Consider the following 23,128-nt stretch of genomic DNA (forward strand, 5'->3'; position numbering starts at 1 on the left):
CGTAAAGTTCCCTCCGCCACACACCGTTGCGTGGCTTGCGGAGTATAAATGTAGATGTAGATGTAGATGCGCGGCCGACTTCCTTCCCGATCCTTCCCTAATCTGAAGGGATGGATGACCTCGCTATTTGGTCCCCTCCTCCAAATCAACCAACCAATCTAGTTTCTGCTCCTGAGCAAGAATGGGGTGCCACTCCTCTACAGACATTCGGACATCTCATTGGAAATGTCTAAAGCAGAGTTCAAGCAATCATAGTGGCGAAGGGTGGGAACATACAATATTAGTTCCACTAATAGGTCTCTGTATAACTTCGATTAGGTAATGTACATTGTTTTCACGGTATTATGGATGAGAAAAAGACTGAATAATCTACGAAAGGATAACGTTCTACGAGTCGGGGAGTGGAATGTCAGAAGCTTGAATGTGGTAGGGAAACTAGAAAATCTGAAAAGGGAAATGCAAAGGCTCAATCTAGATATAGTAGGGGTCAGTGAAGTGAAGTGGATGGAAGACAAGGATTTCTGGTCAGATGAGTATCGGGTAATATCAACAGCAGCAGAAAATGGTATAACAGGTGTAGGATTCGTTATGAATAGGAAGGTAGGGCAGAGGGTGTATTACTGTGAACAGTTCAGTGACCGGGTTGTTCTAATCAGAATCGACAGCAGACCAACACCGACAACAATAGTTCAGGTATACATGCCGACGTCGCAAGCTGAAGATGAACAGATAGAGAAAGTGTATGAGGATATTGAAAGGGTAATGCAGTATGTAAAGGGGGACGAAAATCTAATAGTCATGGGCGACTGGAATGCAGTTATAGGGGAAGGAGGAGAAGAAAAGGTTACAGGAGAATATGGGCTTGGGACAAGGAATGAAAGGGGAGAAAAACTAATTGAGTTCTGTAACAAGTTTCAGCTAGTAATAGCGAATACCCTGTTCAAGAATCACAAGAGGAAGAGGTATACTTGGAAAAGGCCGGGAGATACGGGAAGATTTCAATTAGATTACATCATGGTCAGACAGAGATTCCGAAATCAGATACTGGATTGTAAGGCGTACCCAGGAGCGGATATAGACTCAGATCACAATATTGTAGTGATGAAGAGTAGGCTGAAGTTCAAGACATTAGTCAGGAAGAATCAATACGCAAAGAAGTGGGATACGGAAGTACTAAGGAATGACGAGATACGTTTGAAGTTCTCTAACGCTATAGATACAGCAATAAGGAACAGCGCAGTAGGCAGTACAGTTGAAGAGGAATGGACATCTCTAAAAAGGGCCATCACAGAAGTTGGGAAAGAAAACATAGGTACAAAGAAGGTAGCTGCGAAGAAACCATGGGTAACAGAGGAAATACTTCAGTTGATTGATGAAAGGAAGTAAAAACATGTTCCGGGAAAATCAGGAATACAGAAATATAAGTCGCTGAGGAATGAAATAAATAGGAAGTGCAGGGAAGCTAAGACGAAATGGCTGCAGGAAAAATGTGAAGACATCGAAAAAGATATGACTGTCGGAAGGACAGACTCAGCATACAGGAAAGTCAAAACAACCTTTGGTGACATTAAAAGCAACGGTGGTAACATTAAGAGTGCAACGGGAATTCCACTGTTAAATGCAGAGGAGAGAGCAGATAGGTGGAAAGAATACATTGAAAGTCTCTATGAGGGTGAAGATTTGTCTGATGTGATAGAAGAAGAAACAGGAGTCGATTTAGAAGAGAGAGGGGATCCAGTATTAGAATCGGAATTTAAAAGAGCTTTGGAGGACTTACGGTCAAATAAGGCAGAAGGGATAGATAACATTCCATCAGAATTTCTAAAATCATTGGGGGAAGTGGCAACAAAACGACTATTCACGTTGGTGTGTAGAATATATGAGTCTGGCGATATACCATCTGACTTTCGGAAAAGCATCATCCACACAATTCCGAAGACGGCAAGAGCTGACAAGTGCGAGAATTATCGCACAATCAGCTTAACAGCTCATGCATCGAAGCTGCTTACAAGAATAATATACAGAAGAATGGAAAAGAAAATTGAGAATGCGCTAGGTAACGATCAGTTTGGCTTTAGGAAAAGTAAAGGGACGAGAGAGGCAATTCTGACGTTACGGCTAATAATGGAAGCAAGGCTAAAGAAAAATCAAGACACTTTCATAGGATTTGTCGACCTGGAAAAAGCGTTCGACAATATACAATGGTGCAAGCTGTTCGAGATTCTGAAAAAAGTAGGGGTAAGCCATAGGGAGAGACGGGTCATATACAATATGTACAACAACCAAGAGGGAATAATAAGAGTGGATGATCAAGAACGAAGTGCTCGTATTAAGAAGGGTGTAAGACAAGGCTGTAGCCTTTCGCCCCTACTCTTCAATCTGTACATCGAGGAAGCAATGATAGAAATAAAAGAAATGTTCAGGAGTGGAATTAAAATACAAGGTGAAAGGATATCAATGATACGATTCGCAGATGACATTGCTATCCTGAGTGAAAGTGAAGAAGAATTAAATGATCTGCTGAACGGAATGAACAGTCTAATGAGTACACAGTATGGTTTGAGAGTAAATCGGAGAAAGACGAAGGTAATGAGAAGTAGTAGAAATGAGAACAGCGAGAAACTTAACATCAGGATTGATGGTCACGAAGTCAATGAAGTTAAGGAATTCTGCTACCTAGGCAGTAAAATAACCAATGACGGACGGAGCAAGGAGTGCATCAAAAGCAGACTCGCTATGGCAAAAAAGGCATTTCTGGCCAAGGGAAGTCTACTACTATCAAATACCGGCCTAAATTTGAGGAAGAAATTTTTGAGGATGTATGTCTGTAGTACAGCATTGTATGGTAGTGAAACATGGACTGTGGGGAAATCGGAACAGAAGAGAATCGAAGCATTTGAGATGTGGTGCTATAGACGAATGTTGAAAATTAGGTGGACTGATAAGGTAAGGAATGAGGAGGTTCTACGCAGAATCGGAGAGGAAAGGAATATGTGGAAAACACTGATAAGGAGAAGGGACAGGATGATAGGACATGTGCTAAGACATGAGGGAATGACTTCAATGGTACTAGAGGGAGCTGTAGAGGGCAAAAACTGTAGAGGAAGACAGTGACTGGAATACGTCAAGCAAATAATTGAGGACGTAGGTTGCAAGTGCTACTCTGAGATGAAGAGGTTAGCACAGGAAAGGAATTCGTGGCGGGCCGCATCAAACCAGTCAGTAGATTGATGACCAAAAAAAAAAAAAAGAAAAATGGAAGAGGCACTTCGACGGTATGGCGTCAGAATGGAACGTCCAGCTTTGGGCAATAATAATTATAAAGTCTTCAACTCTTTTTTAATTGTTCATACAGTTAAATTACAATCAGTTATTGATATTCCCAGTAGGCTCCATCATTACTCGGGGGCAGTTATCAGTTTTTGACCATTTGTTAATTTACCTCTTTGTAATTTTTTTCTGACGGTTAGAGTCAACAGTACAAATTGACTTTTTGCTCTGGGCACATTTGGAAATTATTTTGTTTTAATTGACGATTACCATCCCAACACATTTTTACTAACTTTGTCCATTCTTGTCTGTTATGAACTGCAGTAACAGATAAAATCGACGTTGGTTGAATTTTACAATAACGATTGTGAATCATTTAGGCCAACGTCATTAAATTGTAGGTATGTTTTCACACTTCTTCTACTTATGGTAGGAGAAATAGTAGTAGTAGCAGTTCGCTTCATTCGTGGATTACTTTTAGATGGATACTGGACACGTCGTAGCACCACAGAACAACAACAAGAACATAAGTCAAGTATACTGGCGTTTAGATACTTACAAGTTCAGTTTGACAAAGATGGTACAGGGAGTCCGCTGAGGCTTTATGATAGGAACTGAGTACAGCCAGCCTTTGTTAAAGTTGTTGTGTAAATAGAACAATGACATGCTCAAATGCGTTGGTATATTTGATATGTTGAAGTGTGTTCCACATTGCAGAATTTCTGTAACCTGTCGTAAATATGCACGTAAAGACGTTTTCATAGTATTTTGGCTAAGGCACATGTAAGCACATCGGTTTCTTAATCTCCCTTTCTCTCTCTGTCCCTCTCCCTCTCCTTCTCCAGCTCAGTTCTCCCTCCCACCCTTCTCCCCCTCCCCCCTCCTCTCTCTCTCTCTCTCTCTCTCTCTCACACACACACACACACACACACACACATACATATATACACATACTATAATGTGCTCCGAATACATAGAAATATAGATCCATTATCATTTAGCTACAAAATAGCAGGTCAGCAACTGGAAGCAGTTAATTCCATATATTACCTGGGAGTACGCATTAGGAGTGATTTAAAATGGAATGATCATATAAAGTTGATCGTCGGTAAAGCAGATGCCAGACTGAGATTCATTGGAAGAATCCTAAATGCAATCCGAAAACAACGGAAGTAGGTTACAGTACGCTTGTTCGCCCACTGCTTGAATACTGCTCAGCATTGTGGGATCCGTACCAGATAGGGTTGATAGAAGAGATAGAGAAGATCCAACGGAGAGCAGCGCGCTTCGTTACAGGATCATTTAGTAATCGCGAAAGCGTTACGGAGATGATAGATAAACTCCAGTGGAAAACTCTGCAGGAGAGACGCTCAGTAGCTCGGTACGGGCTTTTGTTAAAGTTTCGAGAACATACCTTCACCGAAGAGCCAAGCAGTATATTGCTCCCTCCTACGTATATCTCGCGAAGAGACCATGAGGATAAAATCAGAAAGATTAGAGCCCACACAGAAGCATACCGACAATCCTTCTTTCCACGAACAATACGAGACTATAATAGAAGGGAGAACCGATAGAGGTACTCAGGGTACCCTCCGCCACACACCGTCAGGTGGCTTGCGGAGTGTGGGTGTAGATGTAGATGTAGATGTAGACTCAAAGGAATAAACGAAAATCTTATTTGAATCTCATTACTTGTAACAGATCGGAAATCCATAAGCTGCTTCACGCAGCCTATCTGAAGAGTTTCCTGCTGGCGTCTGCTGTCTTCATTGAGAGGTCTTCTCTGCTGGTCACACTCTTGGCCTACTTCCTAATGGGTTATATCGCCGGTCCTGACCAGGTGAGTACACGTTCTGTGCTCAAAGCCTGTCAGTACTTTATACTTTACGCAATGAATTCATGAGACACCGGTTTTCATTGTCGCCGGCCGCTGTGGCCGAGCGGTTCTAGAAGCTTCAGTCCGGAACCGCGCTGCTGCTACGGTCGCAGGTTCGAGTCCTGCCTTGGGCATGGATGTGTGTGATGTCCTTAGGTTTAAGTAGGTCTAAGTCTAGGGTTCTAATGACAGATGTTAAGTCCCATGGTGCTTAGAGCCAATTGAACCTTCTTTTTTTCATTGTCCTGAAATCTTCCCAATTATATGAAATATGAGCCATAAATTAAAAAACGAAATTTGACTCTTTTTAGATTTCGTAGTGGCAAGGAACGTTTCATAGAGCAACAGAATAACCAGGAGTGGGGGGGATGGGGGTTAACCCATGGTGGCCGGTGATTATGTGCTGATGAGCTACAGCTCATTGTAAAAAACGCGATAAAATTATACCATTTCTCTTCGAATGCAAGTCGAAATCACACAAAATTTACGGCATTTCCTTTCAAGTGTGTGCTAGCATACAAATAAATCAGATGGAAACATATTTTGTAGCGTTCTCTCCGCAATAACTAGAAGTCAGTGTCGAATGCTGAAATGACAGTCAACCATGCTAAGATAAACTCAGAGAAGGGTCGTATCTGTCTCCTTGCGACTGCGAATGCTCCGATGTGATGTCATTCCTGCCGCATTTGAGGGTGCTATGTTGCTCACAGCACCAAGTCAGTATTATTCTTTTTGAAAGCGCATGTAAAGTTCTGTAGAAGATCTCCTGAAGAGCCCATTTTCAGTAAATCTTTGGAGGAGAAAATGAAAGCTAGAGAGTTAGATAAACTTACGAGAAATTAAAATCTAGCAAGGTACGTGGTACGGAAATCACCGTTTTGGCTCAATGTGAGTACAAGCAGGTAGCTGGTCCTTTAAACTTCCGAGCATATTTCGCCCGAGAAGGCCTTAGCAAGAGGTAAAACGCTCTCGACAGTAGAGTATGCAGGACTTTTTAGCAGCAGTTGATGTATCGTTGTCATGACACGACGATAAAGCACGTAGACTGGTAATTCGTCGGCATGGATACATGGCATGAAAGGTGTCTAAATACATGAAAGGCGTCTAAAAGCAGAAGAATTTGAGTATAAGTTGTAATTTCGTGGGTGCTATGCAGTGGTAATCTGCTTCTCACGGCAGAATTGAAAATATGCCTAATGTGGCACGAAATGTCCATGCGTGAATATATTTATAGGACAAAAGAAACAATTGCAATACGATAGATACAATACCAGATTTTAATGGGAAGTAGTACTATACAATAGTAGCACTAGTTAGTTGGGTAATGTCAGAGGGGTCTACATGTAACAATAATAACTAAAATAAAGTACTTGTGTTACCACTGTTTCTGTTCCAGTCTTACGCTTACTGTGGTTGCGTTCTTCTCCCGCTCTGTTGCAGATATTCTCAATGTCTCAGTACTACAACGTGCTCAACGTAGCACTGGCCATCATGTTCCCTATGGGTATAGCAGCTATACAGGAAGCTCGTGTCTCCGTCCATCGTATACAGGTAAGCACAGAATGTCGAATAGTCTCTCCCAAAATGTGCCAACAGGAGATCTGTTTCAGCTGGAAATGTGTTGCAATATTTATTAGAACCTTCCATCTATTATCGTACTAGACTACAACGAGGATCCAGTGGAGTGAAACAATGCATGTGAATGCCTATTCGCAGTTTCATATTGTATTCAAAGTACGCCAATCGTTTATCTTAACAGAAGGAAGGTACTGACAATATACACTGAAAAACCAAAGAAACTGGAACACCTGACTAATATAGTGTAGGGCCACCGCGAGCACGCAGAAGTGCCACAGTACGACGTGGCATGGACTCGAATAATGTCTGAAGTAGTGCTGGAAGGAACTGTCACCATGAATCTTGCAGAGCCGTCCATAAACTCGTACAAGGTGGTGGAGATCTCCTCTGAATAGCACGTTGCAAGGCATCCCAGATACGCTCAATAATGTTCATGTGTGGGAGGTCTGGTGGCCAGGGAAGTGCTTAAGGGGCTCCGGAACGCCCTATACTTGCAATGTTAAAATAACGCTTATAAATTACACCTTTCCTCACAAAGTATTTGAGGTAGGAAGTTGAACTTTTTGCAGATTATTTATTGGAATATGGGCTACAACTTAAAATAGGGATTTTACAAAATTTTAGTTCAGTTATTAAAGATGATTTTTTTTCAATTGTAATGAAAATTCACAACATTTTTTTGCAATTTTTTATTTATATATTCAAAAATATACAGTTTTTTGGAAAAAGGCTGTGTTAAATTATGCAGAAGGTACTGTGTAACATTTACTGAAAGTTTGAAACAAATATGTTTGGAAGATCCTTAGAAAACATGTAATTAGTATGAGAAAATAAAAGTTTTGGGAATCGAGCGACAAAGATTGGATTAACTTTTAGTGCATTCCAGGTCCATAGGATGGATTATCTTCATCCTCTGCAAACTCCTCCTCCAGCTTCCTCTTGTTCCTCCTCCTGTTTACTCTTGCTTGTATTTCTAGACTCTTTACAGCCCTGTCTGCAGCCCGAAGGCGTTCCTTGTCTAAAGCAAGCATCGTTCGTTGTTGTGTTCGTAGATTTTGCTACCATTTTCATGTATGAACTCTTATCACATTTCAGTTGTATTTCACTAGCAAGTCCTACGTGCTTTATTATGGAGAGTTCCAGACCAACTTCACTACAATGAATACATCTTACACAGTTTGAAAAAATTCCTTTGAGAACCGACATATCAAATATTTCGTTCACATCCGATTCGCCCATAAAACATTCATAGTTTTCACTCATTGAACCAAGCTTCTTCTGTGAAGTATTTTCTTTCCCACTTTGACTGCTATGGGCAGGTGTACTTGAGAGGTTAGGTTCACTCACTTGGTTATCGTCTTTATTGTTTACAGTAATAACACATACCTTTGGCTTTCCAACATTTCTCCTTTTCTTACAAGCCTTCAGAGGATTTCTAATAACTTTACTTTTACTCATTATTATACTTCAACAAAACAGAGACTCAAGAAACAGAATTAATTACGAATATTTTCGAGATAACGACAGAGTAAATAAACATGAAACAATCGACAATCACACCAGCGATATATATTGAACCATCACAGGTTAGCCACAACACATACTTTATCTCACATCACTAAAATGTACCTGATGAACACGGACGTTAATAATAACACCATTTGACAGCAGTTTAACAGCGCCACAGTGGGTCACGCCCATGTAGAACACATTTCAAAAAAAATTTAAAAATAGTTGTAGTCTTCGGAATTGAACCTGCGACCGTGGCAGTCGCGCGGTTCCGGACAGCCCCTAGAACCGCCAGACCACTGCGGCCGGCGACTGTGGATCCACCGCATGTTATATCCGGATCGGTGTCGAGATGCGGATCCACAACATGCCGCGCATGGGATGGGTTTGGAGGTGGATCCGTCACGAAGCTGTGTTGGGATACAGATCCACAATATATCACACCCGAATTAGCGTTCGGGTGTGGATCAGCCGCGGACTATATATACGGAGCTATGTTCAGAGACGGATCCACCAAGTGCCACATCTGCGATAGGGTTCGTGGGTGGACCAACCAAGCGTTACGTGCAGACACGTATTCTATGTTCGAAGTTTGGTCCATCAGCAGATGGGACTGGGTCCTGAGAGCCGTCCGTGATGCGCGCATATACACAGACATGCACAAAATAGAGCAATCGCTCTCCGAATGTGGAGGTGACTGCATACATTCGTACATTCGAGTACAGTGCTATATTACCCCCCCCCCCCCCCCCCCGATAAATGCATTTGGGTAGGTGTTGGTAGCTGTGCTACATTTACAAGTAATTTTAGAACACAGAACTAGATGTTATGTCATGATCACACGGGTAGATCTGACCTAAAATCGATTGCATTGCGAAAAATGAGGAGCTAATAGGTATAAATTGACCGAATATAGACCCAAATGCGGTGAAATTGAGGAAGTACTTTGCTATCTTCTGGCTCGCGCCGAACAATTTGTATATGGGGCCAAGTATGTGGCAACAGGAGGAATAGGGGATAACGAAGGGAATAAGGGAGGCAGTCAATTTTTTACCATTGAGTGAGTATTATACTGTATGTCTATTGAGGTACCAGTGATACACGCGAGTTGACTACTGTATTTGATTCTTTTTGGGATGACAGAGAACGATTAATTTCTAAACTTACTTCCATCTGCGTAAAATTACTTAATGATTTCGGCGTCAGCTCCACTGCACTCCCTCTAAAGGAATCTTAATACTAAATTTAGTGGAAGGGGTTCAAGGCTTTCCTATTTTTAGTTAGCTGGTAAAATAACGTCGAAAAAGCAGTTAAGTTTACCATTGGAAATTTTATTCTCCTCACAAAACATTGTTGATAAAAGGAAATGTTTTAATACAGGATGGTAAAAACCAACTGCGTTCAACAAAAATGTGAACGAATATTCCCTGAATGGGTTTCCAAGTTCTACAATGGATCGAAGGATGACCTATGCCATATCACATCTATAATCTAGGTTTAAATTAAGTTTCACAAAAGAGAAAACTATCAAATGGTCTACAGTGACCCTCAATTATCTTTAATTACTTATCTAACTTGTCGTAAATTACAGTGGCTGATGTGGCTTCTCAATAACTGTATAACAGAAAAATCATCGCGTTTCAGATTTTTACTTCAAGTGGCAAATGTGAACACCATGAGCTTTAATTGACGAGCGACACTAGTATTACGCAAAAAGGGGGTGTAACGATGAGACTTCTGCAGTTCTAAGTGAAGCTTTATGCACTGTTATGCGGCATCGCGTGCGTTCATTACCTTGTCGGTGTTCGTCAGGGGGCGGCGGGCAGCACAGCTCCACTCGCCTCGCCGTCTCGGAAGCAACTCTCTCCTAACTTCTCCTTATTACAATTTACCGAAATTGGTTTAAACAAAACTATCTGGCTGTGTTTTCATCTGACCAATCAGGGTCTCAATGTTAACCTTAAGCTCCACCTACAAAAATTCTGTCTATCCAATGAGAAACGTTATACTTTTCGTGGTGGGGTAATGTTTTTAAAGTTTTCAACGTAACAGAGACGCGAAAAAGTCTCACGCTAAAACTTGCAGCTGGTGTGGTCCTTTTAGTGTTATCGTAAGATCTATACTGTTCTTCTGGAGGGCTCTATCTTTTAACATGGGCTGGGGGGTGGTCCTGACGTAACTGAGACGCGAAAAAGTCTCACGCTAAAACTTGCGGCTGGGGTGGTCCTTTTTGTGTTATAGTAAGATCTATACTGTTCTTCTGGAGGGCTCTAGTTTTTAACATGGGCTGGGGGGGGGGGGGTAGTCCTAGCGGTTAGCTGGCGACGTGGGTGTCCGTCCCTTATCGTAGGGCCTTCCAGCTTAACACGGTTCTGCTCTCGGCTTCTGTTCTCGTTTCTCCCCTCCGAACTGTGTTTGTCTCACGGTGGGAAGGTATGACATGCATTTAGGCATTCTTGTGTTAGTCTGTGGTATTCCATTTGCTCACTCGTTACTCGTATTACCCTGGTTAATTTAATGTCACTATTTATTCGGAGCTATGTGACATACTACTGTATTTGCTTATCATGTCAGGGTTTTCATGGAAGGTGCTGGATTTAGCTGACACCTTACAAAGTGTTCGAGAATTAACTGTGAAGGGGCGTACTGAGTAGTCATCTATCCATGTTCGCAATGATACTCGCAAAGTAGAGAAGGGGTGGTTTAGCTATGATACTGAAATTGAGGGAGCATGCTGTCACATGATGGCCGGTGTTGAAGTTAGTGTAAAATTGTTCGCGCTATCAAGTTTCATGTTTATTATTAGAGTACATGCATGGTGTCTTTTCCATCCCATCCCTGCATTGGTTAGCAGATAATGATTAACTGATTTGGCTTGTTTGAGTTGGGGAAAAAGTTTTCGTGGATGGACGGCAACTTCCGGGGGTTGCTAGCAGCGAAACAGTCATCGCGTTACGTGAGTGCAATATGAGGAATGAGTCGAAAGGGGACGCATAGTCATCAGCTATTCCGTCTGTGTGAGAGACGAGTCTAAATGTATAGGTCGTCATTCGCTTTCTGACATCAGTTTAGAGACCTACGCCAACGCCGTAAATGTCTTCTACTTTCGTTATGTTGCAAGTGGGTTTTTATTTAAAATAAGCAGATGTGTGGCATGTTGTGATAGTTGCATTAACAAAATGTTTTACACCGCGCGATGTCTAGTTTTCTGTGAGAGGCCATGTATCATGGCGTCTTAATGTTAGTTTAGAACATGAGACGGGCATGGAACTCGTAGTAGAAAAACTAAATGTTAGGCGATGTACAAAAGCGTGTTAGAAAACAGTGTTTGAACAACTAAACAGGACCAGAGGGAGCGTGTCATACGATAATTCGCCTAGATTATAGGTGATCAAACTTTAAAGTGGCCTCGGCGGTGTCTGTATGTTTAATAGAATCGATCATACATACAGCAGCAGTAGGAGGAGTAGCAGTCTGAGATGAGAGCCGATGAGAAAGGAGCTATACCGCTATGAATGCTTGGATGACTGTACGCTACGCTATTGTGGGAAGTGTCGTGAAATGCGTTTCCCCGTGCTGGAGGCCGACCTCAGCTATGTGTCATTGCGCCTGCATCGGTGCCTTGGTGACTTCTAACTCGTATGAGCTTTTACAGTTCGTAATTTTTATCTGTTGGGCTGATTGATTTGAATGGACGTGGATCTGTAGTATTTGTATCTAGTTTGGGGACGTACGAAATTGCGTACATTTCCACCGAATGGTCAAAACACGGTCCTGTTGCAGTAATTCAGGTCGCTCTGTTTCTAGAGAGGATGCTGAAGGTGGTGGATATGTCTTTCTCCGACTTCTGCTCAGTTCAGACTTAAGTTGGACCGATCACATTCACGAAGGTTTAGAAATGGGATCTGCTGCAGATGTGTAGGGGGTGAGTAAAACCACGCTGGAATTTTACTGTAGAAGCTAGGTTCGGGAAAGGTGACTCGTTTCGAGATATGAGAGTGCCACAAATATGGCTGACTAGTGATTGTAATCCAATGCGTGTATGGGTTTGAATGGAGAGACGCGATTCCAAATGATTGACATCATTTCGAACATATAGCGTAACACTACAGATCTGAAATGCTAGTGTACATTTTTCTTCTTACGACCTCAGTCAGCACATCATCTATTTGTGTTCCTTCTCAATCAGTCATCAACTATAACTCGGTGGATATATTTCGGAAACTCTGATATGATGTTGAGACAGAGTGCGTTACAAATACTATATTTTAAAGAATAATGTAGTTTGGGAGGGGGGGGGGGAGGGAGCGGTGAGGGAGTCGCAAATACCGCGTACATACCACGTTCCTTAGCCGAATCACTTTCAAAGTTCAGTGATTTTATCCCTAGGCTGCATCGTTGGCTGATAATATGTATTCCTACGATCACCGTCATGGTATTTGTCCAGAAAAAAAAACCTCATTGAGAGGTAATGTCGTACCTCGATTCACAATGAGGGTATAGGTTTTAACATTGATACTTGTGTGCACCTGTAGAACCAAGACTAATTGTGATAGTAACATGCGCTAGTTGCTGGGATCGGTTTTTTTCTTTAACATCTCGCCGCTTACGTGTGTCTTTCTAGGACACAGTGGTAGGACTCGAAAGAAGAATTTAAGAGAGATGTATGCCCATCGCTGATTTAAAGTCAGTATTATTTGGTATGGTAGGCAATCAGTTATTGATGAAGTAATATCGTTAGTGGGTGTGTAATATGCTCGCATTTGAGCATGAGTTTTATAAAGTATGTGTGTTGGTGGAAAGGAGATGAGTATGCCCTGTTGTAGGGAAGGTAAGAATTTGACTTGGAGTACTGTGATAGCAATCGGGGGAGTATGTCCAGTTTTAAAGAAGATACAGGCTATTTCCAGAGCCACTGCCGACAAGAGGGTGTATTTCCGATACTTTGCTCATTCTCGAATGCCGTTCAATTGAGAGAACGATCGTAACATTTAATTGTAGGTATAATGATAAATATATATGCGAGTAGTTTTCCGGAATGATTCCATGTATGCAAAGTCCCTGGTGGTAATGATTCACGTTGTAATCTCCCCTTAGAAAAATTTATGAATTACTTTGCTGATAAACCTCTTACGTTATTTGATCTTCTAACAGCTGAGCAGAACTGAACGTACTCAGACATTTCTCTCTTTACTTATTCTGACCAACACTAAACTGACACGCAATATTTTTAGCGCAACGCAATCTGACTTTCAATAATCCCTACAAAAGAATGGCCCTGACTAACAATAACCTATACCTTCATGAATCACTTACCTCACAAAAGTCTTCGTTGCTCGAACTACTGCAAAACAGCGAGCGCCAATACTGCCAGCTAAATAAAAGATTCTAACTACTGAAGGCACTAACTACTGATAGGCATAGTTAGCAAATGAAAGATTTTGATAGAGAACAAACAATGTATTTACCTTAATAGTGTTCAAAAGTCATATATCAGTTCGTGATATCCAATATTACAAATTTACTCTTTCTGATGGATACACGTCTCTGGGACGCGTTTGATCATCCTCTGTACAGCCCCGGACCTCACTCCTAGCGACTTTCCTCTCTTGTTACACCTAAAATCTGTCCTTGGTGGTCAACACTTCAACGATGATGACGAGCTGAAGGAACATGTTACGACATGGTTGAATACACAGGCGGCAACCTTCTATGAAGAAGGCATACAAAAACTTGTGCCACGCTATGACAAGTGCCTTCAAAATTTATGAAGCTATGTAGAAAACTAGTTTAACAGTTGTAGATTTTTGTACAATAAATATTTTTTCTGTATCTGTACACGTTTATTTTATATAACCAAATGGAACTTACTTTGTCGAGATACCGCGTATAATACAGAGACAACAAAATACAATCAGATCCATTGCGGCGTCCCCAAAGCAGCTAGTGAGGGCCGTCACGTGACTGTAGCTTCTGAATTTTAGTTGCTCGTAGCACTCTTGGCAAGATATTGGCGGGTGTAGCAAGCAAGCATGCAGACGACTTGACAACAGGTTTAAAGATGCTATTTTTGCTTTGGCAACAGCGCTGCAGCGAGACGTTTCAGCACATCGATCTCGTGTTATTGTTTTTGTTTCAAGAAATAATATATAAATACTATTAGAAGTTTTTGTTTGTTATGTATAAATTTAAAAAGCACCTCGATCAACGTATGAGGCAATAGTCCCGCAACCCTGTACAGCAAATGACTAGAAGACAAATAAATCGACGGGAGGTTTGGATTCCGGAGTGACTATTGTTAGTAGAGGCTCCAACAAATGTAACGTAAAATGAACTACAGGTGTATGTCACGAATGATCGATTTTTCTCGTCACAACGTTGCTTCTTCCTAAAAATATGTTTTAAATTATTTCAATAACTGACTAATTTACAAATATTTATCTTAATGATGTACCACACCTTTTGTAGTTGTGATAGTTTTATAGCTACAGCTAATACTTTAAAATTATCACAAAAAACTGTACATTTTCTTTCCTCTTTCAGGAGTTTCTCCTTAAGCCAGAGGCAACTGTAGAGGACAGAAACGTGGGAGCAACTACAGGGGAAGTATCCCTTCAGCACATCTCAGCCACATGGGATGGCCTCAATCCATCTCTTTCCTCGATAAACCTCCATGTTTCACCCGGAAAGCTATGTGCCATTGTAGGACCTGTCGGGTGCGGAAAGGTAAAACACTTCTTTCTGCTTACTAACCTTACAGTTTGTCTATGACTGATGTGCCAATATGTGCCGTCTTTTTATGTTTTATCTTATGTCAGTAAACTTTTCAGCACACATTGATCACAGCGCGAACACACTCAGAGGGGAAGTCGGGAGTTCACAAGCATAATTTTGAATGTCGATTATATAGTTAGTTGGTCTGTGGACTGCAAATGCCGTTCATCTACTTCTTGTGCTTTACGTGTTTGCTGCTTCGCAAAAGACACATTTTGTCACAGGTTCTTTGTCACTCCGTGTGCTGACGGTGAATACGATCACTTTATGTGGACATGTGAATGCTTCTTTCTCCACAAATATCCCCATTAACGCTTCTGGTCATGGCCAAAGCAGTGACAATATGATGTTACGAGCAGCTAGCCCGCTACGAGTTGTACGAGTGCTGAGTATTTGTTTGAGCGGTTTGTGGCTGGCAAGTTGCTGTGATGTGGCTGAGGTAGGTAAGTCAGGCTTGACTCAGTACAGAGCGGCCTTGCGATCACGGCCAGATAGCGCGGCCCTGGTGTGGGTGGCAGGCAGTCGCGAGTTCTTCTCAGATGGCCAGTGGGGGAACTCAGGTGGTGTGCCCGGACTGACAGAGCATATAAAATGAAAACCTGATATATTAACTGAATTGCGATAGTGACACAAGCTCACTAAAATATATACCACGATCATATGATTACGAGGCGTGTTTTTTTAAGTAAGTACCGTTTTGCCGCACCGTGGCCGCTGCGCTGCGGTCGGGGCTCTGCGCATGCGCACTGGGTACCTACATCTGTTGTCTACGCACTGACGTCATTATAGTCTGAGTCTTCCTTGTTTACGTTGTGTACTGAGTGTTTAAGATGCCTCCGATTGTCGTGAGTCCCGCCGACTGTGAAGTACGGGCTGTTATAGGATTTCGTAGTGCTAAAGGCCTAAAAGCGATCGATATTCATTCTGAGATCTGTGCAGTTTACGGAAAAAACATTATGAGTGATGGCATGGTAAGAAAGTGGGTGAGAGCATTTAAAGATGGCCGCTCAAATGTGCATGATGAACAACAGAGTGGGCGTCCTTCAGTCGTTACTGAAAGTTTGGTGCAGGAAGTGGACAATAAGGTGAGACGCTTTACGAATACCTCCTTCCGGTATGACTTTCCTAATTTTTCTCGTAGTGTTTTGTATGGCATTGTGACCGAGCACTTGAATTACTGAAAACTGTGCGCACGTTGGGTACCGAAAATGTTGACGAATGTGCACAAAACCAAACGTTTACACAGTGCATTGACTTTCCTTGAGCGGCACCACAACTACACTGATGATTTCTTAAGCCAAATTGTTATGGGTGATGAAACATGGGTGGCCTACGTCACACCAGAATCAAAGCAACAGTCCATGGAATGACGGAATTCAGATTCACCCAGAAAAGTGAAGTTTAAGCAAACAATTTCTGCCTGGAAAATCATGTGCACAGTTTTTTGGGACAGAAAATGAGTATTGCTTGTGGAATTTCTGCCTTGTAATGAGGCAATCAATGCAGCAGCTTACTGTAAGACATTGCACAATCTGCGCCGTTCAGTTCAGAACAAAAGACGTGGCAAGTTGAGCAAGGGCATCGTTTTACTGCAAGACAATGCCTGTCCGCATGTGGCGAATCACACCAAAGATCTCATCACATCTTTTCGATGGGAAACTCTAGATCATCCTCCATACACCCCCGATATTGCGCCCAGTTCCTGCACTTGAAGAAACACCTGGGCGGTCAGCGTCTTCAAGACGATGACGAAGCCGAAACAATGGTGATGCAGTGATTAACAAGTCAGGCGGCAGACTTCTATGAGGAGGGTATTCAAAAACTGGTACAACGTTATGACAAGTGCCTCAATATTGACGGAAATTATGTAGAAAAGTAGATTAAGGTACAGGCTTTCATATACAAATAAAATTATTGAGATATCTTAGCACATCTTTTTTTAATTTCAAAACAGTACTTACTTAAAAAACACGCCTCATATTATCAATGAAGATATTAACATTTAAAATTCTTCTTCTTCTTCAGTCTTCAGCCATCAGGTTGGTTAACAGCAGCTCGCTGTGCATTTCTGTTTTCACCCTTCCTCTTGAGAGTGGTATAGGTGATGCATCTGATATCCTCCATGATTTGGTTGATCTATAAGGGGCGTTCAGTAAGTACAGTAAATATGGCAACGTATTTTTTTTGGCCAATTTCGGTTTTAAGAAAATGTGGAATTCATTGTGGGACATGTTGGAGTATTCCCGCTTCAGCCCCTATATTTTCATAAGGTACAGATAGGTGACGGCGCTATATACACTCCTGGAAATTGAAATAAGAACACCGTGAATTCATTGTCCCAGGAAGGGGAAACTTTATTGACACATTCCTGGGGTCAGATACATCACATGATCACACTGACAGAACCACAGGCACATAGTCACAGGCAACAGAGCATGCACAATGTCGGCACTAGTACAGTGTATATCCACCTTTCGCAGCAATGCAGGCTGCTATTCTCCCGTGGAGACGATCGTAGAGATGCTGGATGTAGTCCTGTGGAACGGCTTGCCATGCCATTTCCACCTGGCGCCTCAGTTGGACCAGCGTTCGTGCTGGACGTGCAGACCGCGTGAGACGACGCTTCATCCAGTCCCAAACATGCTCAATGGGGGACAGATCCGGAGATCTTGCTGGCCAGGGTAGTTGACTTACACCTTCTAGAGCACGTTGGGTGGCACGGGATACATGCGGACGTGCATTGTCCTGTTGGAACAGCAAGTTCCCTTGCCGGTCTAGGAATGGTAGAACGATGGGTTCGATGACGGTTTGGATGTACCGTGCACTATTCAGTGTCCCCTCGACGATCACCAGTGGTGTACGGCCAGTGTAGGAGATCGCTCCCCACACCATGATGCCGGGTGTTGGCCCTGTGTGCCTCGGTCGTATGCAGTCCTGATTGTGGCGCTCACCTGCACTGCGCCAAACACGCATACGAGCACCTTCCGCCGACCACTGGCGACAACATCGATGTACTATGGAGACCTCATGCCCCACGTGTTGAGCAATTCGGCGGTACGTCCACCCGGCCTCCCGCATGCCCACTATACGCCCTCGCTCAAAGTCCGTCAACTGCACATACGGTTCACGTCCACGCTGTCGCGGCATGCTACCAGTGTTAAAGACTGCGATGGAGCTCCGTATGCCATGGCAAACTGGCTGACACTGACGGCGGCGGTGCACAAATGCTGCGCAGCTAGCGCCATTCGACGGCCAACACCGCGGTTCCTGGTGTGTCCGCTGTGCCGTGCGTGTGATCATTGCTTGTACAGCCCTCTCGCAGTGTCCGGAGCAAGTATAGTGGGTCTGACACACCGGTGTCAATGTGTTCTTTTTTCCATTTCCAGGAGTGTATATCCTTCAAAATGGCGTCTGCAATGGGGGTGCATTCCAAGTAGAGAGCTGTCACTGAGTTTCTTTTGGAGAGAAACAAGAGCATCGCAGATATTCGTAGGTGCTTGCAGAATGTATACAGAGACATGGCAGTGAACAAAGGATCGGTTAGTTATTGGACCAGGCGTCTGTCATCATTGCAACAAGGTCGCACAAACTAGTGCGATTTCCTGCGTGTCGGCCGGCTGCACTCAACTGCGGCTCCTGCGACATTGAAACGTACAGGCACTTTCATTCGAGGTGATCGACGGATCACAACCAAATAACTCACCGCACAACTGTGGATGATGGCGAGGTTATTGATGCAGCAAGAGGTTGACTTCAATGTCGACCAGCAGAGTGACATACAGATCCTCCCATAAAGTGGCGTAAGGCCGTTGTATTGAACGGAGATTATGCTGAAAAGTAGGGTTTTGTAGTTAAAAGAGAGAAGAATAATACGTTGAATTGAAATCTTGAATAAAGCCAACCTGCTTTCGGGAAAAAAGCTGTGTTGCATTTTTTATTGACCGCCTTCGTATTCTAGTCTCGATTTACCTCTTGCATTCTTCTCTTCTACTGTTCCCTTCAATGATACTTGTGATGATACCATCATGTCTCCATATCTTCCTCAGGAGACAAGACTTCTCTTCCTCCACTCTGTGGAGCACCCCTTTGTTTGGTATCTTGCCTACTCAGGAAATCATTAGCATTTAGCTGTAGCACCACATCCCGAAGGCTGTTATTTTACGTTCTTCTGCTTCTCTGAGTCTCCATGTTTCACTCCCGTACAGTTGCACACTCCAGACAAACGTCTTTATGAAGTCTTTCCTGAGACGTTCCCGATGCTGCTGGATATGAAAAGGTTTATTCATTTGTTAAAAGCAGCTTTTGCCTTGTGGATTTGGCTTACAATATCCATCCTTGATCCTCCATCTGATTGAATTTTTGCTCCCTAGGTAGGCAACGGATTGGAGGATCCAGTCGCTCATTGTTAGCTCAACATTGAACAATGATGTTTTGTCTACTCACCATTAAGATTTTTGTTGTATCTTTATTAATTTTCATGTTATACGAAGCACTGAGGATGGTTTCTATCTGGTCCAGCATCGCTTCTAATTGTTTTATATCTTCACTTAACACCGCCATGTCATAAGTAAATCTCAGCATGTCTATTTACTTACCAATAATTTTAATTCCTCTTATAGTTCCTGTAGAGAGTATTTCACGGTATTCTTGCTACCTTTCTGTTGCTGCTATAGTTCTATTTCATCTTCATTTTGGACTCCATTACATTTTACTAGTATGTTTCTAAAGAAGTTCTTAATAGATTTATAGGCACATTCCAGCTTTTCTACCTTGATCATTTCATTCATCTCTTTGCACTAGTCCTCCAAGAATTATTGTTTAACATGTTTTGATTCTACGTTGATTTCATTCCTCAATGCTCCACGCATATTGCATTTGTGTTTCCCCACTGTTGTCTTGTTTCGGCTTATGTATTAAATTTATTTTTGTTACTATACTTTCTGTAATCCATTCTCTTTCATGCTTTGCCTTCTGCCTCCCAACATCTTCATTTACTACTCTTAGTATATTACTTTGGCCAACGGGCTTGCCGCAGTGGTAACTCCGATTCCCGTCAGATCACGGAAGTTAAGCGCTGTCGGGGTGGGCTAGCACTTGGATGGATGACCATCCGATCTGCCGAGCGCTGTTGGCAAGCGGGGTGCACTCAGCCCTTTTGAGGCAAACTGAGGAGCTACTTGAGTGACAAGTAGCGGCTCCGGTCTTGTAAACTGACATACGGTCAGGAGAGCGGTGTGCTGACGACATGCCCCTCCATTTCAGCATCTAGTGACGCCTGTGGGCTGAGGATGACACGGCGGCCGTCGGCAACGTTGGGCCTTCCAAGGCCTGTTCGGACGGAGAGGATAATACTTTCCAAGGACTCCCATCTTTCTTCAACATTTATGGTGCTGGCCATAACTGTAGTCACATTTGTTTGTTCTTTGCAGTCGACGTAATACATCATTCTTTAGTCTATCAGATCCCATTTCTCACCAGCTCTATTCTTAAATTTTTTGAATTTTGGATCAATTTCTATTATGGCTACTATCAAGGTCTGGGCCTGGGTAGCTTCAGTCTTTTTCTTGGTTCCATAACTTTTGTCTAACTGGAATGACGTCGACCTGATATCTCTCCAGTGGCCTTCCATGTATACTGTCTCCGTGGATGATATTGATATTACTGGTTGATGTTCTGTACAAAACTCTGCTAATCCATCTACACGTTTCTTTTCTCGAAGCCCAAAAGCACCTACTATAGTAGGATCTCTTCTTTCTCCCCCTGATGCATTTTTTTTCTTGATGTTGGCATGTACACTTGGATTATCACTGTCTTGTTCGGTTTTGTGTCCCATTGTACAAGTAGCATTCTTCTGTCTCTTGGTTGTAACCTTCTACTCTACGTCCAAGCTCCTTGCAAAGACCCACTCCTAGCCGTCTTTCTCCCCGTCGCTCCTCTATGCATCCCATATGTATAACTTTGCAGTCGCCACTCCAGAAGTCTCTACCATGTGGCCGTCTCATCTTGCTCACTCCTCACATATCAATTCCATTCTTGTCATTTCCAGCTTGAGGTTTTCTAGCATGCCACACCCCACTAATGTTCAGACATTCCTTGCTGCAATTCGTTTTCTTGTATTCTTCATAATTTTATTTTATTAGAAGTTGAATCTGCAGTCCCCTACCAGTGATCCAAATGGGGGACTATACTGGAATCGTGTATAAAAGTACGCTTTATACTCATTACACAAGTAAATGTGGAGGTTTCCCCTTGCCTTCCACATTCTATGCCCCCCCCCCCCCCCCCCGACTCGTGACGAGATCTTCCGCCTTTAGGAAGGATTTCTCCTTGAAAGGGCTAGGGGAAGACCTTGAGCCCTACCGGCTCTACATCCACCGAAGTGGCCGTTGGCACGTGGTAGAGTGGAAACCCTTATCCCAGAAGTCATTTGGTCCCCCTACTTGTTAGCTGTTTGTCGCATACGTTGCCCGCTCTCTACCAAGGACAGCTGAGCGTCAGGTTTTCTATCATCGAGCCTAGGACCAAAACGGCATTTTCTAGTCTTTCTAGTGCTTTAGAGAGGTTGAAATTATTATTCATTATAAAACCTGTAACTAATGATGCAGACATGCAGTGTAGACATGATACGTTTTAAATCTCATGACACAAGCAATGAAGAGATCAAGTCACTATTATTGCTAAACAAATAAGTAAATCGTCATAAATAATTTCAGAATAACATTCAGAAAAGTGCGTAAGCAATGATTTCGCCACTTGAATCCCCGTCAATGTTTGCTCTTGTTAAATTCTGTTTGGCAACTATTAGATATTTTAATGGTTGTTAAGTCATCATTTGACTAGCACAAGGCTGCAGTGCTAAGAGGTGTGAAGACATTGGTTTGGTTACTGTGGGAAGAGATGGAAAATTACCCAGCAGTTTTTTATGCATGTTATAAAGCATGTAAACGTTATAGTACATCTGTTGTTGTTGTTGTGGTCTTCAGTCCTGAGACTGGTTTGATGCAGCTCTCCATGCTACTCTGTCCTGTGCAAGCTTCTTCATCTCCCAGTACCTACTGCAACCTACATCCTTCTGAATCTGCTTAGTGTATTCATCTCTTGGTCTCCCTCTACGATTTTTACCCTCCACGCTGCCCTCCAATGCTAAATTTGTGATCCCTTGATGCCTCAAAACATGTCCTACCAACCGATCCCTTCTTCTAGTCAAGTTGCACCACAAACTTCTCTTCTCCCCAATCCTATTCAGTACCTCCTCTTTAGTTACGTGATCTACCCACCTTATCTTCAGCATTCTTCTGTAGCACCACATTTCGAAAGCTTCTATTCTCTTCTTGTCCAAACTGGTTATCGTCCATGTTTCACTTCCATACATGGCTACACTCCATACAAATACTTTCAGAAACGACTTCCTGACACTTAAATCTATACTCGATGTTAACAAATTTCTCTTCTTCAGAAACGATTTCCTTGCCATTGCCAGTCTACATTTTATATCCTCTCTACTTCGACCATCATCAGTTATTTTACTCCCTAATAGCAAAACTCCTTTACTACTTTAAGTGTCTCATTTCCTAATCTAATCCCCTCAGCATCACCCGATTTAATTTGACTACATTCCATTATCCTCGTTTTGCTTTTGTTGATGTTCATCTTATATCCTCCTTTCAAGACACTGTCCATTCCGTTCAACTGCTCTTGCAAGTCCTTTGCTGTCTCTGACAGAATTACAATGTCATCGGCGAACCTCAAAGTTTTTACTTCTTCTCCATGAATTTTAATACCTACTCCGAATTTTTCTTTTGTTTCCTCTTCCTTTACTGCTTGCTCAATATACAGATTGAATAACATCGGGGAGAGGCTACAACCCTGTATCACTCCTTTCCCAACCACTGCTTCCCTTTCATGCCCCTCGACTCTTATAACTGCCATCTGGTTTCTGTACAAATTGTAAATAGCCTTTCGCTCCCTGTATTTTACCCCTGCCAACTTCATAATTTGAAAGAGAGTATTCCAGTTAACGTTGTCAAAAGCTTTCTCTAAGTCTACAAATGCTAGAAACGTAGGTTTGCCTTTTCTTAATCTTTCTTCTAAGATAAGTCGTAAGGTTAGTATTGCCTCACG

General features: G+C 42.5%; 1 protein-coding gene across 1 annotated transcript in view; it reads left to right on the forward strand.

Moving 5' to 3' along the window:
- Positions 1-23,128, forward strand: part of LOC124590915 (ATP-binding cassette sub-family C member 4-like) — a 386,521-nt gene that overhangs the window by 134,203 nt on the left and 229,190 nt on the right. Inside the window, exons 9-11 of the mRNA XM_047131684.1 lie at positions 4,972-5,110; positions 6,587-6,697; positions 14,777-14,959. Coding sequence (XP_046987640.1) covers positions 4,972-5,110; positions 6,587-6,697; positions 14,777-14,959 — 433 coding nt within the window. The remainder of the gene's footprint in view (positions 1-4,971; positions 5,111-6,586; positions 6,698-14,776; positions 14,960-23,128) is intronic.

Source organism: Schistocerca americana, chromosome 2 (genome assembly GCF_021461395.2).
Source record: "Schistocerca americana isolate TAMUIC-IGC-003095 chromosome 2, iqSchAmer2.1, whole genome shotgun sequence".
NCBI classification, from domain to species: Eukaryota; Metazoa; Arthropoda; class Insecta; order Orthoptera; family Acrididae; genus Schistocerca; species Schistocerca americana.